Source organism: Misgurnus anguillicaudatus, chromosome 23 (genome assembly GCF_027580225.2).
Source record: "Misgurnus anguillicaudatus chromosome 23, ASM2758022v2, whole genome shotgun sequence".
Lineage (NCBI taxonomy): Eukaryota > Metazoa > Chordata > Actinopteri > Cypriniformes > Cobitidae > Misgurnus > Misgurnus anguillicaudatus.
This window is the reverse complement of record NC_073359.2, coordinates 23,199,239-23,218,261: the sequence shown is the minus strand read 5'-3', so window position 1 is coordinate 23,218,261 and position 19,023 is coordinate 23,199,239. Positions and strand designations below refer to the sequence as shown.

General features: G+C 39.9%; 1 protein-coding gene across 1 annotated transcript in view; it reads right to left on the bottom strand.

Annotated features, from left to right (window-relative positions):
- The window catches only part of LOC129453855 (von Willebrand factor D and EGF domain-containing protein), an 84,471-nt gene that overhangs the window by 36,164 nt on the left and 29,284 nt on the right, over positions 1–19,023 (bottom strand). Inside the window, exons 11-16 of the mRNA XM_073861755.1 lie at positions 15,915–16,117; positions 14,542–15,452; positions 7,568–7,704; positions 6,213–6,374; positions 5,229–5,330; positions 3,247–3,361 (exon numbers count right to left, since the gene is read on the bottom strand). Of these exons, the coding sequence (XP_073717856.1) occupies positions 3,247–3,361; positions 5,229–5,330; positions 6,213–6,374; positions 7,568–7,704; positions 14,542–15,452; positions 15,915–16,117 (1,630 nt within the window). The remainder of the gene's footprint in view (positions 1–3,246; positions 3,362–5,228; positions 5,331–6,212; positions 6,375–7,567; positions 7,705–14,541; positions 15,453–15,914; positions 16,118–19,023) is intronic.

Sequence of the window (19,023 nt, the reverse complement as noted above, 5' to 3'; positions counted from 1 at the left end):
TATTTTGTGTATTTGTTATAATACAATGTGTTTGCGTGGTTTATGATAAAAAAACACATTATTTTCCACATACTGTACATTTTTGTAGCTCCAGATTTCACTCTCTTCCTAAAACGCATCGATTTGAAAAGCGTTGTGTCCCTGATTGGCCAGCTAATCTGTATGTTGTGATTGGCCTGAATACCTCTGACGTTCGCAGGAAATGTGACGCTCCTTACCATGTTTAAAAGATTCGGTCACAATGCAATGCTGACAGGAGTTAACTTACAGGCTGTAAGTCCGAAGCGGGAAGATTTATGATAATGTCGATCTTGTCTACATCATCAATCCCAAGATGTAAACTGTTGCCTACAGTCTGTGTACCTTTTGCATATTGTTAGCATGTACTAATACACACCTAAAAGTAAATAGGTCCATAGGTGCTCTTTAAAGGTGCATTGTGTAACTTTTAGAAGGATATCTTGACAGAAATGCAATATAATATACATAACTATATTATTAGTGGTGTATAAAGACTTTAAAAAATGAACTGTATTGTTTTTATTACCTTAAAATGAGCTGTTTTTATCAACATACATCGCGGGTCCCCTTACATGGAAGTCGCTATTTCGCGCCGCCATGTTTCTAAAGTAACCCTAAATGGACAAAATGCACTGCATAGTGCGCTTCGTCACTACATTGTCTCAGGCTACGTTTACATACGATCTGAAAAGAAAACGCAGTGTTGGGTTATCACTTTTTATTCCGCGTTTATACGAGCGTATTGAGGAGGAAATCTGCGTGCATACGGTGACGCAAAAATGTGTGATATTCGATGTAGTATGCACTCCAGGCGGCTAGGTGGCAATGTGAAGCACTAACACACAACACCACCAAGTCCACGCGCCTGCGTTCAACCCTCTTCCTTGTTCTCCCAGGTCTCGTCCAAAGCCGTCTGGTTTGCCGCGATGAATTGCAACAATTTGATGGAGGTCATTAATGCACCTTTTCTGATCAGTAATACTAGCTGTGAATATTTCGTACAACTGCTGGAAAGACTTTCAGAGATTTATCAGAGCTGCTATGGCAACTTGAAGGTCCGACATATGGAAAAATCTGACATGTTTGTTGTTATTTTCTTGAACTGGCGCATGCCTGTGATGTAAACGCGTACGCGGCGAGAGCCACCGTGAGCAGACTTTTGCATTTTTACCGTTAAGATGGGAACGTGAGGGTAGATAGTTTTAAAGGCCCTGTTTACACGAGAACGCTGGAGGGTGAAAACGTAAATATATTTTATCGGATGTGTCTTTCGTTTACACAGCGACAAAGTTTTGGGGGCTTAAAAACACAAAAAAGTGAAACCACCCTTCAGAGTGGAAATCTTAAAAACGATCTACCGTCACGTTCTCGTCTAAAGAGTAAAAACGCAAAAGTCTGCTCACGGTGGCTCTCGCAGCGTACGCGTTTACGTCACAGGCATGCGCCAGTTCAGGAAAATAACAACAAACACGTCGGATTATTTCCATACGTCGGACCTTCAAGTTGCCATAGCAGCTCTGATAAATATACAAGTCTTTCCAGCAGTTGTACGAATTATTCACAGCAAGTATTACTGATCAGAGAAGGTGCATTAATTACCTCAGTGAAACTGTTGATGCGCCAATTCGTCGGAGGCAAACCAGACAGCTTTGGACAAGAACTGGGAGAACCAGGAAGAAGGTTGTACGCAGGCACACAGACTTGGTGGTGTTGTGTGTCAGTGCTTCACATTGCCACCTAGCCGCCTGGAGTGCATACTACATCGAATATCACACACTTTTGCGTCTCCATATGCACGCAGATTTCCCCCTCAAAATGCTTGTATAAACGCGGAATAAAAAGTGATAACGCAACGCCACTTTTGCGGTTTCTTTTCAGATTGTTTCCGTGTAAACATAGCCTAAGATTTCCACTCTGGAGGGTGGTTTAACTTTTTTTTGCATTTTTAAGCCCCCAAAACGCCGTTACAGTGTAAACGAAAGGCACATCCGATAAAATATTTTTACGTTTTCACCCTCGAGCATTCTCATGTATATAGGCCCTCAGATGATGACGTGTTTGTGTGTGGCGGCTAGCGTAGCTTCTCTATGCTTGAAAGGGAGAGGTGAGCTGCGGACTAAGCCGTTGGTTGCAATTCACAATCTCACCACTAGATGCCGCTAAAAATTACACAGTGGACCTTTAAATGAGCCATGTTCGAAAATAGCTGATATACGCAATTGTGACCGATAAAATTAAGTGCATTTGGGTAAAGTACACATTTGGGAATCAAACCTGTGACAGGTGTTACTGGTGCATTGATCTACTCACAAAGCTACTATGCTTTAGTAAGTAGTAGATTATGGCAGTGGTTCTCAAACTGGGGGTCCTGGGATAGTGCCAGGTGTGCCCCAGTTTTATGACATTTTATAAAATACATTAATTTATCATAAATTCTGTGTAATTAAATCTCAAAAAATAAGGCTATTAACCAACAGCACTATGTTGTATAATATAATAAGTTTTGTATAATTACGTAGGGATGCACCATAAACAGGGGGGGGGGGGGTGGACCCTTAAAAATGTGTGAACCACTGGATTAGGGTGATTATAATTTGCATAATACGTACGTGTTTTCTATACATTGTACAACAACTTTGCCCTTTACTCCTAACAGCACATATTCAAACCCATAAAAAGTCACATTACACTTTACCGATGTCCTATAAATGTCCTCTACCGTCTCCCGGGAAAATAACTGCTTGAAGACACAAATCAAATATTACATATACTATATGCCTAAAGCCTTCTCGATGTGACAATAAAACCACCTTTCAACTTTATTACCAAGCGCTTCGCCTCATTTTTTGCAACTCAGGATAGCCCGAAAACGTAACGTCAGCTGATTAAAATTCACAGCGAGCAAAATCCAGCTGCCTTTCCTGTCTCATAGTGTCTCTATTTAGCCGCAGTTATAAAGGCAGATCTAGCGCCTTAAGATAAAAGCGGTTTACTTCAAAGTCGTAGCTAGACGGCGTGCGTCTTTTCACTTTCACTTCCTTTTAAGATGCGACCACTGTTTTGACCGTTTTTTTATAGGTAAAAAGGGGGAATGTAGCACAAATTAGTGGTGGGAACTTTAAACCCTTGTCTTCCACATTAGCACCATAACTCAAATCAGCCACGTGCACTTTATGTCATCTTGCTATAAGATGTAGTAAAGATGTTCATAGGCAAAAGTGTTACCTTCATTAATAGACCAGGTGTATTTGGAGGCTGTGGAGTTACACAACAGACATGGAACAGAAGGACTGGAGTCTCCATCAGCAAAACACATGCCGTCTATATTACATGTCATCTCCTAGAAGAGAAAAAGAAAGAGAGAGAGAGAGATTGTGTTAGTTTGTGTATTTCCTGGGATCGAAACTGACCTCCGAGTTGCTAGCGCAATGCTCTACCAACTAATCTACAGATTCACAGCTTTATAATATATTCCCATGTTAACTGCACTATTGTAGATTACTGCCATGTTTTGCTACAGCTCACAGTTGCGCTGCGGCTCAAGCCAACTTCCTCTGTCAAACCTTTGAGATAAACCCTGGCTGTCTTCGCTATAAATCACCAAAGCATAAAGCCCGGAGCCGATAAAATCTCTATATTTCAAGTTTCCAATATCCAGAGGAACATGTAAGTCACAGCGCCCAGAGGACATCCACGCAGAGCAAAGCAGAGAAGATAAACAGACACCAAACGGATCGGCCTAGATAACTCATCTCTCACGCTGCGATTACACGCTATGCGGTGGAAAACCTACAGAATAAAAAGTGAGAAGAGAAAGACGACGTCAGGTTGCATACAAAAGAACAGATGCTCGCGGGAACGGTTACAACATCAGTGTCAGTGTCGTGAATAATATTTGGTGTTGTCTGTTTTTCACATAAACACTTTGAGCTAAAATCGAGTTTTTCCAACCCACTCACCCCAGGGCCGGTGTTAACTGCACCCAACACTCGCGTATCGGGCTATCCTGCCGTGCAGATGGCGGTTACGAGACAAAACTGATATGACAGACTTTTGAAGTCAACATTTTCCAATGGAAAGATGGACGTGTGCTTGGAACTGATGTAAGATGTGGAGAAACGATCACGGATGTATTTTCAATCAGTTCTAATAAACTTTACAGTGCACTGCAAAAAAGATTTTCAAGAAAAAAAAATCGTAGTATTTTTTACTTGTTTTCAGTAATAATATCTAAAAATTCTTAAATTAAGATGTTTTTTCTTGATTAGCAAAACGAAGAAAATAAGTCTAGTTTTTAGACCAAAAATATCAAATTTAAGTGATTTTGTGCATAAAACAAGCAAAAAAAATCTGCCTATGGGTTAATCAAAAAAATCTTGAAAATCTTTCTTAAACACAAAATTTAAGAAAAATTCAAGGAAAATTTGCTTAATGGAAGATTTTTTTGCTTGTTTTATGCACAAAATCACTTAAATTTGATATTTTTGGTCTAAAAACTCGTTTTGCTAATCAAGAAAAACATCTTAATTTAAGAATTTTTAGATATTTATACTGAAAACAAGACAAAAATACTAAGAATTTTTTTTCTTGAAAATAATTTTTTGCAGTGTACTAGAGCAGTGGTTCTCAAACTTTTTCTGCATGCGGCCCCCCTTGTGTATGGTGCATTCCTTTGCGGCCCCCCCAAAGAAAATTTATTTCAAAAAACTGTTCTAAAATTTAACATTTTAATAAAACAAAACATATTAAGTTATACAAAGTAGTGCTGTTGGTTAGTAGCCTTATTTTTTAGGTTTAATTACACAGAATTCATGATAAATTAATGTATTTTATAAAATTCATAAAACTGGGGCCCCCCTAGCACCATCTCGCGGACCCCCTGGGGGCCCCGGACCCCAGTTTGAGAACCACTGTACTAGAGAGTCAAAACCAGTTTGAAGCAAAAAGAGATGACCAAAAATATCCCCGAAATGTAAGATTAAGGGGTTAATATTTCCTTCCCTGACTGTCGCAATTAAAATGAAATGTGAAAAACACATTTTTCACTGATCACTAAGGATGTGCGAATGGAAATCGAGTGGCACGCGCCTGATTCAACTTTTGTGCGCGTTATACGGTAAGCCTTGGTGCTAAACACCGTGTCACAGCTCCGACTTGTAAAAGCCGATTTACGACTGTATTACTTCTAAGTGTTTGGATATGATTACCTTCAGCTTGCAGAATCCAGAGGGACTCGCACACAGCTGGCAAATACCATCGTAAAGGGTGAAGATCTTCCCCTCGCTGTACATACGACCATCATTAGTTATCTGAGAGAGAGAGAGAGAGAGAGAGAGAGAGAGAGAGATACAGTAACATTTCAGAGCTTCTTTAACTGTGTAAATCCAAATGTGAGGTTAATTTTTCAACCTTTCAGTGACTGTTAATCCCAAAAGCCTTCAGATTAATGTGGGAAGGGGAGATGAGGTGGACGTATTACCTCACGGATATGTCTTTGATCTGACCTTCAGAGACACCCTGCGGTTCTCCCGGCATTTCAATTTATGTTAATGATTCTCTTCATCCTGGCCTATCCTTAGCAGCCATTTTTATATTCGGTAAACACGTACACGTACATAGACCAAGGACTGTTCCGGGAGTGGCCGATACGCCTTATACTGTACCGTATCGAGGTCAAGGTCACAAACTTTTTAACGTTTATGTTAGCCACATACATAAAGATACGGCTGACTTGTCTATTCGATCTGTGCGCGGGCTGCATCGTCATAACTCGTAAAAATGATTAAAATGATTGTGTTGCCTTTATGGCTGTCATTCAGAACGGAAAACGTCTCCTCCATCTCACGGCTCAACGATTTAGCCGTGATATAATGTTTTAAAGCATCATTTAGCTTCGCCTCCAACACCGCGCGCGGGTGGTATAAAATCGGGCGGATTTTCGCGTTAAACCCACAACTGTGAAGGAGATTTCATGTGATTACATTTTGTGGACATTCTCATTGTGATACCAAGAGGTAAGGTAACTCTGCGGTTCATTGTTTTATTTTACTTTTTACAGTCACACTATCAGAATTAAAACGAACGAAGCGAGTTTGGAAAAGACGACCGTGTGGCTCTCGCTTTTTTGACAATAAAAAAATCAATCATGTCACTTCGGACAGATCCTGTCTCTAAGATTAATGGAAACGTACCTTGATCTCCCATCTTGCGTAGGGTTGGTCGTCGGCCATGAAGTCTGCAGTGTCGGCGGCCATGTTGTTAAGCCGCGGTACGGCGCACTCCAACGCTCTGGAGCTGAGGAAGGTGGCCCTGGTTCTCTGTTCGTCCTCTGGGATCCAATCTCCATTAATTTGCTAAATATATATTTATTTAATAAGTTAGGATGAGTAGATGTAGTACAATTTATGAGACTAAGGCCTGGTTTCACAGACAAGGCTTAGCTTAAGCCAGGACTAGGCCATAAATTAAATTAAGACTCTCTCCACTTCTGGTTATTCATTTTTGAGGAAAAACAGAAGGGGAGAGAGAGAGAGAGAGAGAGCGAGAGAGACTAGAATAATAAATGTCAAACTAATTTGCTCAAATCGTATGACCACACGCTGTAGGCAATATGTCCGCTGGGAAAAGACAGCAAGAAAGGGGGGAATCTGAAATATGAAATTCAAATAAGTGGACAACATGCAGAGAACATATTCAAATGTACTTTGTGCGAAGCTTGAAAACTTGATGTGTTTAATATTATATTTCAGATTTTAAAGGCATATCCTGTTGATTACCTCAAAAATAGTTGACAAACATTAGCACCACTTTTGTGTGGTATTTCAGTGCCACAAACAGCTTATTATTTACACCAACCACCATAAGTCGATTTTAACTATAGGTGCTAAATGCATTGAGAGAGCGTTGCCCAGAATTTAAATGAATTATTATCATATTTAGCGCATTATTGATTGCTTCTTATTCTCAAAACGTTTTTTTTTTAATATTAGGATTTAAGCATCAAACGGCGGTCCCCGCAGCATCTACTGAATTAAGTTGGCTTTAAATAGCTGCCCACGTAGGGTGACGATTCGGTGTTATTAAATGGATTCTGTGTTATTAAATGGAGTCAACACATTTTGAGCAATGCATCTAAATAGAGCGTTTAATAAGTCAAATTTCAAGATGTTTTCCTGGAGTCGATAAAAGGTCTCCGGATAATTACAGCACATTATATGCACGTTTGCATGTCGTTGGCAGATTGTCTTGCTGTTTGTTTTCTTTGTGTGTGTTCTGTATTGTTGACTGATTACTGTTTTTATTGCTTTCGTTATCTCATCAGATGTCCCCAATGTCTTTTAGCTCGTTCTTTTAATTAAATATCCAAACAGATGGCAGGCAGGTATTAAAACAGCCACGCTAAGATTCATAAAGCCTTTTGGATGAAATATTAAAGAAGACGGGCTTAGAAAAGGTGCATGTGATGTAAACAAACAAAAGTTTTGGAAAGAAAAAGAAAGAAAGACATTCAACCAATACATTTAACTGCTTTTTGTAGGTGTCTCACCTTTAATTTGATGACAAGGCATGCGAGGTCACTCGAGTCAATGAAGCCAAGCCCAAAAACCCTCACGCTATTACAGTCAAACTCACGCACGTCACATAAACCACCGTTCTCCAGATCTGTGACTTCTACTGGTTGACCTAAGAGGAAGTTTTAACAGTTAGCAGGAACATTTCAATAGCCCCTTTCACACATACAGTCTTTACTGGTAATTTACTGGGCTGCGTTCCCCGAAACCTTCTTAGCTCTACGTCGTTCTTAAGTTGTACCTTAAGCTGTACCTTATCGTTAATATGTGTTTCCCGAAACGTTCTTAGTTACGTATCACTTCTGTAAGTCGTTCGTTCGGAAGGTTGGTCTGAAGCACTCTTAGCTATACCTTATCCCACTTGACTCCGCTAGGGGCCATGACTGTGATAAAAGCTTGTGTAGATTGCATGCTATATAACTAAATATCTGTAAAAAAAAAAAGTTGAAGTACACTCCGTGTTAAATTAGGCATTTTTTTATTTAAAGATTAAAATATTCACATAATTAGACATTATTACACTGATGGTTGTTAGATTTTTTATATTTTTTCCAAAGGAACATCAGCTTCGAAATATTACAGGCTTAAGAAACTATTTAAAAAGAGTTTGGGTGAAGGAGTTGGTGAAACTATGGCAGGGCGAATCTATTTTAGCTGCAATAAAACAAATCAAGTAAAATCGCAGACCACGGGAGCACATTCATCACGAAATCATAATTGTTGATTTTCCTAAATATTATTATTGATGTTAAGTCGACTTTGCATCGAGGTTTTTTAATGTTTTCTAACTTTGAGGCAGCTGCATGCCAAATTCTTTATAAACACTCAAAAGAAAATGCTCCACTTGATAATTGCTTGTATAAGGTCAACAAATTTTCCACATTAAAACTCAAAGCTTAAACCTAAAACAATCATACTATATATTTATATATCATATAATATATATTTTATGTTATATTTAAGGTAAACAGACAGGCGCGGCTCCAGAAAGGCGTCCATTAAGCGTTATCCGCATTGTAAACGCGCTGCTTGCGCAGTGTCCAAACACATAAACGCGTGAACTAATGAACAACAATTTGTTTTTCTATATTTTAAGTGTAATGCCAAGCCAGGTGACTTGCACGACCCACCTTATTTCCCTGTGCAACGCATTTATTGGGAACCCCTAATATAAATTATCCTTTAAAGTGAAGGAATAATGGATGCATTGGAGCAGTTTATGCATTATACTTTTGGACATGAAGTTGCGAGTTTTGCATGGATTCGATATAAAATAAAATATACAAGGTTTATATTTAGTTGTTTGCAATTTGAAATGTTTTTACCAGATATTCCTAATAAATGTAACTTGAACTATTTCTGAAATGTTTCTTTAATAAATAACACCGCTCTCTGATAACGCAGCGAAGTACCTATTACATAAAGTGAACAATTGATTGTCGAGCAATCGATATCAACCTATTCAGCACCATCGCCATGGACAGCAGCTGGTAACGTCGTACGTAAGAAAGTATACCTTAAGAAACCCTCTAAGGTACAGTTCGGGAAACACGCCTAGACAAGGTCAACCTGTAGTTAAGGTTTAACTTAAGAGTCTTCGTAGCGCGCTAAGGGAGAACGTTATCGGGAAACGCAGCCCTGGTAAATTGCAGTTAACAGATCATGTGTGAACAGAACCTTTCCGGAAAATCAGTGCTCCCAATTTACCAGTAAGACAGGTTGTAAGATTACCAGTAATTTACCGGTAAAATTATAGGATTACCGGCATTTAGAATGGACGACGTCAGATCGTTCTGACAGCTTCGGGCCAATCATAGCGTTTTAATACAGATGACGCGTTTACCCCCGCACTGTTTACGGACGTTTCCACACACATGCTGCTTGATAGTTGAGCACACCTGAAGTTTTCATCCACATTTCTTCACCAATGTTGTTTTAAACAAGCTTACCGCCGAATTGAAATAGCGTAAATGTTCGTATTGCAATGGTTTGCTATAAATTAACGATTTCATTTATATACTTCAAAAGTAACATGGTCAAAGTTTTAGGTCGATGCGTACAATATAGTATTTGGGCCTTTCCACCAAATTGGTGCAATTTTTGTCCCCAGGACATTATATGTATAAAAAAATGCAAGAAAACTAACTCTAAAATACATTTTATTTTTAAGCAAATTGTCCTGCATGTTAATCTTACACCGAATTTAAACTATATATTTTAAAACATTAAAGTCGCCATGAAATGGAAGAAGCGATTGCCTCATTTTCCATGTGGTGACGTATATCTGAGTGAAACTGAAATGAAATAAGGCAGGGCTGGATTTGAATTTGTCCATCAAGATCTGATTGGATCGTTTGAAGTTGGGTCATGTTTCTAATTGCTAAACTCTGCGATCTTCTCGCAGACCCCGCCCACCTGCCATACCATATGACCAGCCCTGCGTTCCAGTTCGTTTTTTTATGACCTTCCCTCGCTAACTTCCCTCAGTCCCGTTCAATCGGATGTACGTCATTGCTTACGTTGTACGAGTTCCCACTACTGCTGTAACACTTGAAGTGGGTTCAAATGGATCACCCTAAGCCCTTAATCACATGGAAAAGTAGAGACCGCCCCTCCATCATTTAAACTGTGCAAAGCACGAGTTGCTGAAGTGACGTCACAATCGTGTTGCATTGTGGGATATGGAGCTGCATGAAGTGTACATATGAAGTAGACTCGCTCCCTCAGTCAAAATAGAGGGAGCGAGGGTCTGTCCATACAAACTTCCCTCGTCCACTTGGCGAAGTGGAACGCACTTCAAAATGGCGACAGGGATTCCCCCGAGGGGAAGTGTTTAAGGAAGTTTGTGAGTGCGTGTCTAAAACTGGAGTGGAACGCACCCCAGAAGTAAAGAAAGATCATTTTGAGGAGGGGAGGAGATTTGCCTTTTTGATTACAGATTATGACGGCACATTAATTTTTTAAAAATAATGAAGCTGACAGATTAAGTCATTTTTAAAAAATACCACAATATTCCTAAACAAATAACAGTTTCATGGCGACTTTATTAAAATCTACAAAAAAATACTAAAAACTGCAGTTTTAAACCATCCCTGTTCTTTTTTAAAGCATAGATGCGATATGCACCTAAACAAAAATGCACAAAAAAAAAAATATATATATATATATATATATATATATATATATATTATATATATATATATATATATATATATATATATATATATATATATTTTTTTTTTTTTTTTTTTTTTTTGCATTTTTGTTTAGGTGCATATCGCATCTATGCTTTAAAAAAATTTTACCATTAAAAAAGTAATATTTTAGATAACATGCACATTTTAGGAACACGTTCCCGTTCTAAAAATCTATTACACACGTCACATTTTCAAGAGGAAGTTACATCATCTGGATCTTCTGAAGGCCGTGTGAAGATCAAAAGTTTATTTTCTTATTTTCTGTATATTTTATGATATTGATGCTATGACTCTGAATGTCAATCTTAATGTCTGTCATGTTACCTATATCAGTGGTTTTCACACTGGTGGCCGGGGCCCCCGGGGGGGCCGCGAGATGGTGGCAAGGGGGCCCCAGTTTTATGTCATTTTATGAAATACATTAATTTATCATGAATTCTGTGTAATTAAACCTAAAAAAATAAGGCTACTAACCAACAGCACTACGTTTTTGTATAATTTAATGTTTTTTTTTTTATAAAAATGTTGAGTTTTAGAACAGTTTTTTGTCACAAATTTTCTTTGGGGGGCCGCGAAGGAATGCACCGTACACAAGGGGGGCCACACGCTGAAAAAGTTTGGGAACCACTGACCTATATTATTTCTTTAATGTTATTGGTTTATTTGAGGGAAAAAAAGGTAATCCTCCATTAAGAAATCATGTTAAAAAATAAACTAGTTACCTGAGATTGACCAGTACACATTTTGAAAAGTAAAATAGATTTAAGAAAAGTTATTAGATTTAGTGTTAAGAAAAGATCTTCCAATCGGTGCCACTGTAACTTGTTAAAATTGGTGGAATGGCCCATTTGGCACACAGATGTTAGCTGGGAAATGCGTGTGTGTGCAACTGTGCATGATAGCAGTGAAATTATTTATTTATTTTTGTTTGTTTGTTTACATGGTTAAATGCCTGATTATTGTTATGCAACAATAAAACATGGCTGTTTACTTTTAGAAGAGTAGTGGTGCTTTCATTTCCCTAAAAAATGAAAGAAATGTTATATAATTTTTTCAAAATATATTTTAATATGTCATTTTTATCGCATTTTCCTTCAATACCACACATTGTTCAAATGCAGATCATTCAACAACCAAACTCTTTTTGTAACACAGATGCATGTACATTGCTCCATAGTGTCCACTGTTGGAGTCAATAGAAGCAGCAAGCCCCAGGTCACAAAAAATCAAAGCGTTTGTGTGATTGTTGTGTGAAGTCTGCAGTCTTATCATTAATTCAAAACACTGTTGAAAAGCCACTACAGGGGCCTTGTTAACCCAGAGCCTATTGTAAATTCATGCGAACCCCTTAATAATGTTCAGTACAAATGCTCTGCATCCTTCTTCAAAACCACCTGCGAATAAACTTTGTGATTCAAATGGAAAAGCAACACAAGCCTTTTGAGTATTGCACACAAAAATCATTCACCGCTTTTATTAACAATCAAAACAATCCTGAGCTTCCATACAGCCGACATTTTCAGTCTGTCAGTCTTTATTTGACATTAAATAGAAAACGGGCACACACTGTATAACTACATCTGGGGAATTTCACATTCTCAATAACTAGTTTTTTTAATAACGCACAGATGTTAATATGAATTGTTTGGGTTTCTCTATAGGGCCTAATAAAACATATCAACATTTAATACAGTTTCAGTGACAGCAGGCACAAATAATTGCAATATAATAGCATTATGCATGATTAATGCATATACTGTATCACTGCCCAGTCTCTCAAATCTCAACCTTGCGTTCTCCGTAAAATGTTGCCCCATTTAAATCACATATTTCAGACAACGGTGGGATTCAAATGAGCCATGTTTATAAGTACCACATCAAGATTTTTCTCCACATGGTCTCCATTTGTACATTTTGTTTTCATTAGTATTAAAATAACCAAATAAGCCCCCTGATGATGTTTACCTTCAATTCAGATGCAATAAAGCTAATTTAAAAATAAGTAGCTACAACAAAACATCTCCACTAGCATCCTAATCTGACCTCAGAGATCAGAAAAGTCCACATCAGTAGCTTAGCGAGGTGAATTTTCCCATGATGCACCCTGTTCCTGAAATGCAGATTTAAATCAGACAAGCCTGATGCACTAACGCAGGACACGCAGTCACACACACATAGACACCGACCCTGACCGGCTAGGAAGGAAGGTTGAGAGATATTCGTGGGTTTTTAATCTCCACCACAAGGGCGAATGCTCGTGCTTTACGTTTGAAAAGAAGTGATAAATGAGAAGCGGTTAGAGTCTGAACCTGCCGGAAAAATGAGTCAGCGTTGAATCACAAAAGTGTCCTTTATACAGAACGTGACCCCCAATTCACAGCCGGGTATTGCCAATGAATGAAGGTGGTACTAGTGAGTGCTGTTGAAGGAAATGCGGATATTCAGTTGGATTGTCTGGATTCTCTATAGGCTTTTGCTTTGCGATGCATTATGGGAAATAAGTAAGTCATTGACAGTCCATGCTAATGATACAGTAAAATTTGTCCCATTACTCTATGAACAGCTAAAACAACAAAAATAAAGCATGAGCATAAAAATGCAAGTTTTAGTCACAACCAGGCCACGTGAAGCCTTCCAAAAATCTACATTTGACTAGATGAAGTGCAAACAGCTATCTGAAACCCCTCAGGCGTGAACAGAGTGATGAGCTTCAGAAAAAGAATGGATGAATGGATGGAGCTCCCAGATGGAGAAGAGACATCAACCGATGATCAGTTGGGCAATTAAGTAGATTTATCTAGACGTCTTTCCCGTGCTACCTTGCACGTTGATCCTGACGCGGTTAACATAAATCAGACCTCTCGCTCGCGGAGAGGTAGAGAAGCGTCACATGGTGATAAACAACCCTTTTTGGCTTCCGTAATCTGCCTGCTAATTTGTGTTAAAACTCCCATTTCGTCACCGAAGCAGCCCAGGGGAGCAAGCCAAGAACCTTGGGCGAGATAGAGGCTTAGACGGGATTGCTAATCGGTGAGCAGGCATGGCCGTGTGGCAGCGGGCCAGCTGTTAGCGTACCCAAAATAACAACATCTCATTGATACGAAGGTTGGCTGGGGAGGCTAACGGCGCTTCTGAGACTCGCCGGCATTGCCGGAAACAGTCGGTCGATAACGTAATCGTAATCAATAAAAACACACTTGCTCAAACGCACGCCATCTGTTTTTGCTTTGAAGATTGGGAAAGTTTGTTCCGTTTTAGAGTTTGAAGGACGAGGAATGCATTTCGGAGTGCACAACAACATGCAGAGCAAAATGAAATGAACAACGACTGCAAATTGAAAATAATAAAGATAGACGTAAAGATATAAGCTGGCAGTGCCAAAAAATCTGATCTTATGCTACGGACACTCTCTGGCACAAAAAGATTGTTTTATTACCAGATGAGGGTCAAGATGCCAATCTAAAGAATTTTTATTATACACATTTGGCAACTCATGGAGATACATTACAACCCATTAAGTCTTTTAACTTCAATCAAAGTGCATAGGTGCATAGGTTAAATTACAACCCAACTGGTTGGGGTCGTCCCTGTTTGACCCAATGCTGGGTTAAAAATACCTCAGCACTTTCAGAGTGCACAAACTCCTGCTGATATGTTATACATATCTCAATTAGTGTGCTTGTCCAGAGAGCCAAGAAAATTCTGATATATGATGCCCCCTAGGTGGTACTTATAATAAATGTAACACTTACTTATAGTGAGGCTGCAGTCATGAGAGCTGTAGCCTGGGTCACACTGACATCCCCAATCCACACACCGACCATTCCCGCTACAGAAGTTCGGACACCGAAGAGCCCTTGCGACATCTCCCAATTTTCTCAAACCTCTTTGAGAACGTTGACTCCTGTTTTCCAGCCACTTCCGCTCGCATTCGTTCTCCAGGAAGGGCACGAGGGCGTCCTCCCAGGCCAAGTCATCCTTCAGCTGAAGATCCAGGACGCACAGGTTCACAGCCTCTTCCAGGCGCCGACCCAGCTGATCCTTGCATGTCGTGCCCACGGTTGAGTTAGTTAGGGCCAACTGGCAGACCTCCAAAGCTTTGGCAGACGTGAGACCACTTGGTGTCGGCCAGGACGGGTGGGCAGCTGGGCCACTGGAAATGCGGTGATCATCTGGAAAGAAGTAGGCCAAACTTTCCAGTTCGCTCTGGCTTATGGCCCGGAAGGGGTAGATGGGGAGCAAGTCAAGGGTTTGTCGCTTATGTCGACCACCTGAGCTTGGTAAGGGCACATTAGATTCATTCAAGCCAGGAGTTTTGAAGTTAAATAAAGATTCGGTTTCTAGCTCATCTACACTAAGAGGGATTCGATTTTTGGCAACATTTGGCACTTTATCCGATGCCCCCCGCTTCCGGACGTTCCGGTTTGAGCTGCGTTTCGCAACGTGCTCGGCAGTGGCGTCTTTGAAAGGGAACAGGGATGCGTAATCCGCTTCGTCATGAGATTGGCAGCTTGAAACAGGAGGCGGGCTTACTGTGCCATCCGAGACGTGCGTTGAATGGAGGGACGGGTTATATCCCTTTCGACAAGCACAGAAATTCCACTTTATCTCCTCATCCGCGGCAGGTGGCATGCTGTCAAACAGGCTCTCCCCAGGCGCGATCCTGACATGGAGAAATAAAACAAAAATATGACTGCCTCAAATCAGCCTTTGAATTAAGCCCTCCAGCGCTGCGTCTGGAGAGGATTTAGAGTGTGAAAAAGGTTAGCCCATTAGATTAGAGACTTTGCACTCTTTTAATTATCGTTTGACATTAAAACGAGCAAATCAAGGTTAAATGCTGATACAAAACTCTAATCTTAAGCTGAACTGCTCTCGCTGACTTCCAGATGCTCCTGCAACTTTTTTTTGGAGTTTCTCGAATGGAAACTTAACATTGCACCATATTGAGTCTAAAGTTAACCTGGACTGTGAAATGATGGCTATTTCTTGCTGGGTATGTAGATTTTTTGTGAAATTATTGAGATATTCAACTTTGACTTTAAATGTATAGCACTTTTAAAAACAACCAAAGATCTTGCTTCACAGAATTTTGCAAAAAGAAAGTATACAATTTCGCTCTCACCTCCAGCTCTGAATGAATTCTGCTAGGTCGTTGTCGTGCTGGTTTGTGCCTGCGGGGTGATGGAGGTCATTGTGGCTGTTTCGGTCAAATAAGCCGCACAGGCCTCTGGTGGCGTTAAAGTCCCGACTCGGAGCCCTGACAGACAGACTCATTCCCCAATCACTGACGTCCGCTCGTACGAAAGCCCCCGAGCTAAACATCATCTGCAGAGGTCATACAAACTCAGTTCATACAAACATATCCATACTATATGCGTATCTTAGCTTAACAATAAATATCACATTTACATTTATGCATTTGGCAGACGCTTTTATCTAATTGATTTCGAAGTATACTTTTTATCCAGGCGCATGATGCAAAGCTCATCACAACATGTATTTAGCCCATCATGTGTGTGGCTTCTAATGTCAAAATATGGGTTTGACGCATCATGTAAACTTAAGTGCATCACGCGTCATGTCAAAATACGTGTCTGCTGCAGATGCATCTAAAAGGTTTATGATAAAAAATGACGCTCGCGTTTGCCAGATACTCACTTAATCTTATGTGTAATCAGAGTTTAGTGTTCAGTAAGTGTCTTGCGTATATTTTGACATGACCCATGATGCACGTAGGTTGACATGACGCAACAAACACATATTTTGACATGACCCATGATGCACATAGGTTCACACGACGCAACGAACACATATTTTGACATGACCCATGATGCACATAGGTTCACACGACGCAACAAACACATATTTTGACATGACCCATGATGCACATAGGTTCACACGACGCAACAAACACATATTTTGACATGACCCATGATGCACATAGGTTCACACGACGCAACTAACACATATTTTGACATGACCCATGATGCACGTAGGTTCACACGACGCAACAAACACATATTTTGACATGACCCATGACGCGCGTAGGTTTACACGGCGCAACAGAGACATATTTTGACATGACCCATGATGCACGTAGGTTCACACGACGCAACTAACACATATTTTGACATGACCCATGATGCACGTAGGTTCACACGACGCAACAAACACATATTTTGACATGACCCATGACGCGCGTAGGTTTACACGACCCAACAAACACATATTTTGACATGACCCATGATGCGCATAGATTTACATGACGCAAAGAACACATATTTTGACATGACCCATGACGCACATAGGTTCGCACGACGCAACAAACACATATTTTGACATGACCCATGATGCACATAGGTTCACACGACGCAACAAACACATATTTTGACATGACCCATGATGCACATAGGTTCACACGACGCAACAAACACATATTTTGACATGACCCATGACGCACACAGGTTCGCACGACGCAACAAACACATATTTTGACATGACCCATGATGCACATAGGTTCACACGACGCAACAAACACATATTTTGACATGACCCATGACGCACATAGGTTCACACGACGCAACAAACACATATTTTGACATGACCCATGACGCACACAGGTTCGCACGACGCAACAAACACATATTTTGACATGACCCATGACGCACACAGGTTCGCACGACGCAACAGACACATATTTTGACATGACCCTTGATGCACGTAGGTGCACACGACGCAACAAACACATATTTTGACATGACCCATGATGCACATAGGTTCACACGACGCAACAAACACATATTTTGACATGACCCATGACGCACATAGGTTCACACGACGCAACAAACACATATTTTGACATGACCCATGATGCACACAGGTTCACACGACGCAACAAACACATATTTTGACATGACCCATGATGCACACAGGTTCACACGACGCAACGAACACATATTTTGACATGACCCATGATGCACATAGGTTCACACGACGCAACGAACACATATTTTGACATGACCCATGATGCACATAGGTTCACACGACGCAACGAACACATATTTTGACATGACCCATGATGCACATAGGTTCACACGACGCAACAAACACATATTTTGACATGACCCATGATGCACATAGGTTCACACGACGCAACAAACACATATTTTGACATGACCCATGATGCACATAGGTTCACACGACGCAACAAACACATATTTTGACATGACCCATGATGCACGTAGGTTCACACGACGCAACAAACACATATTTTGACATGACCCATGATTCACGTAGGTTCACACGACGCAACAAACACATATTTTGACATGACCCGTGATTCATGTAGGTTCACACGACGCAACAAACACATATTTTGACATGACCCATGACGCGCTTAGGTTCACATGACGCAAAGAACACATATTTTGACATGACCCATGATGCACGTAGGTTCACACGACGCAACAAACACATATTTTGACATGACCCATGATGCACAAAGGTTCACATGACGCAACGTACATATATTTTGACATGACGCAACGAACACATATTTTGACATGACCCATAATGTCAAAATAGGTTCACACGACGCAACAAACACATATTTTGACATGACCCATGACGCGCGTAGGTTCACATGACGCAAAGAACACATATTTTGACATGACCCATGATGCACATAGGTTCACACGATGCAACAATCCCAGCACAAAACTCTACCAATTGAACTACAGGAAGACTAATACAACTGAAATATAGTTTAAATATTATATAAGGCCAGGAAAAATAGGACAAAAATGAATTTTTTAATTCATGCTGACTTAAAACATTAATTTTTATGCATTTATAGGAACAAACAAAAAATATTTAAATTAATTTTGTGAAGATTTTTGTTTGAAAAAAGACAAACTTCATTTGTACAGACTGTAACTAAACAAATCTACACAACTATACATTCCTGATCTAATCCACAGAATACCAAGTTTTGATTTATGAACTAAATGGTAAATGCTAAAATATTTATTATTCTTGGATATCCAGGGCCTATCAAGTATTATAAAACTGGATAAATTTAGCTGTCACAAAACACTTGCTTATTCAAAGTGTGTCACACCATGCAACAATGGCAACATCTGCTAGGCTCACAGAAGTCTTTGGAGACCAAACGCTTTCACATTTCTGGCAGGGTAAAATCATCTTTTTCAAACAGATAAGATCTGTGTTTA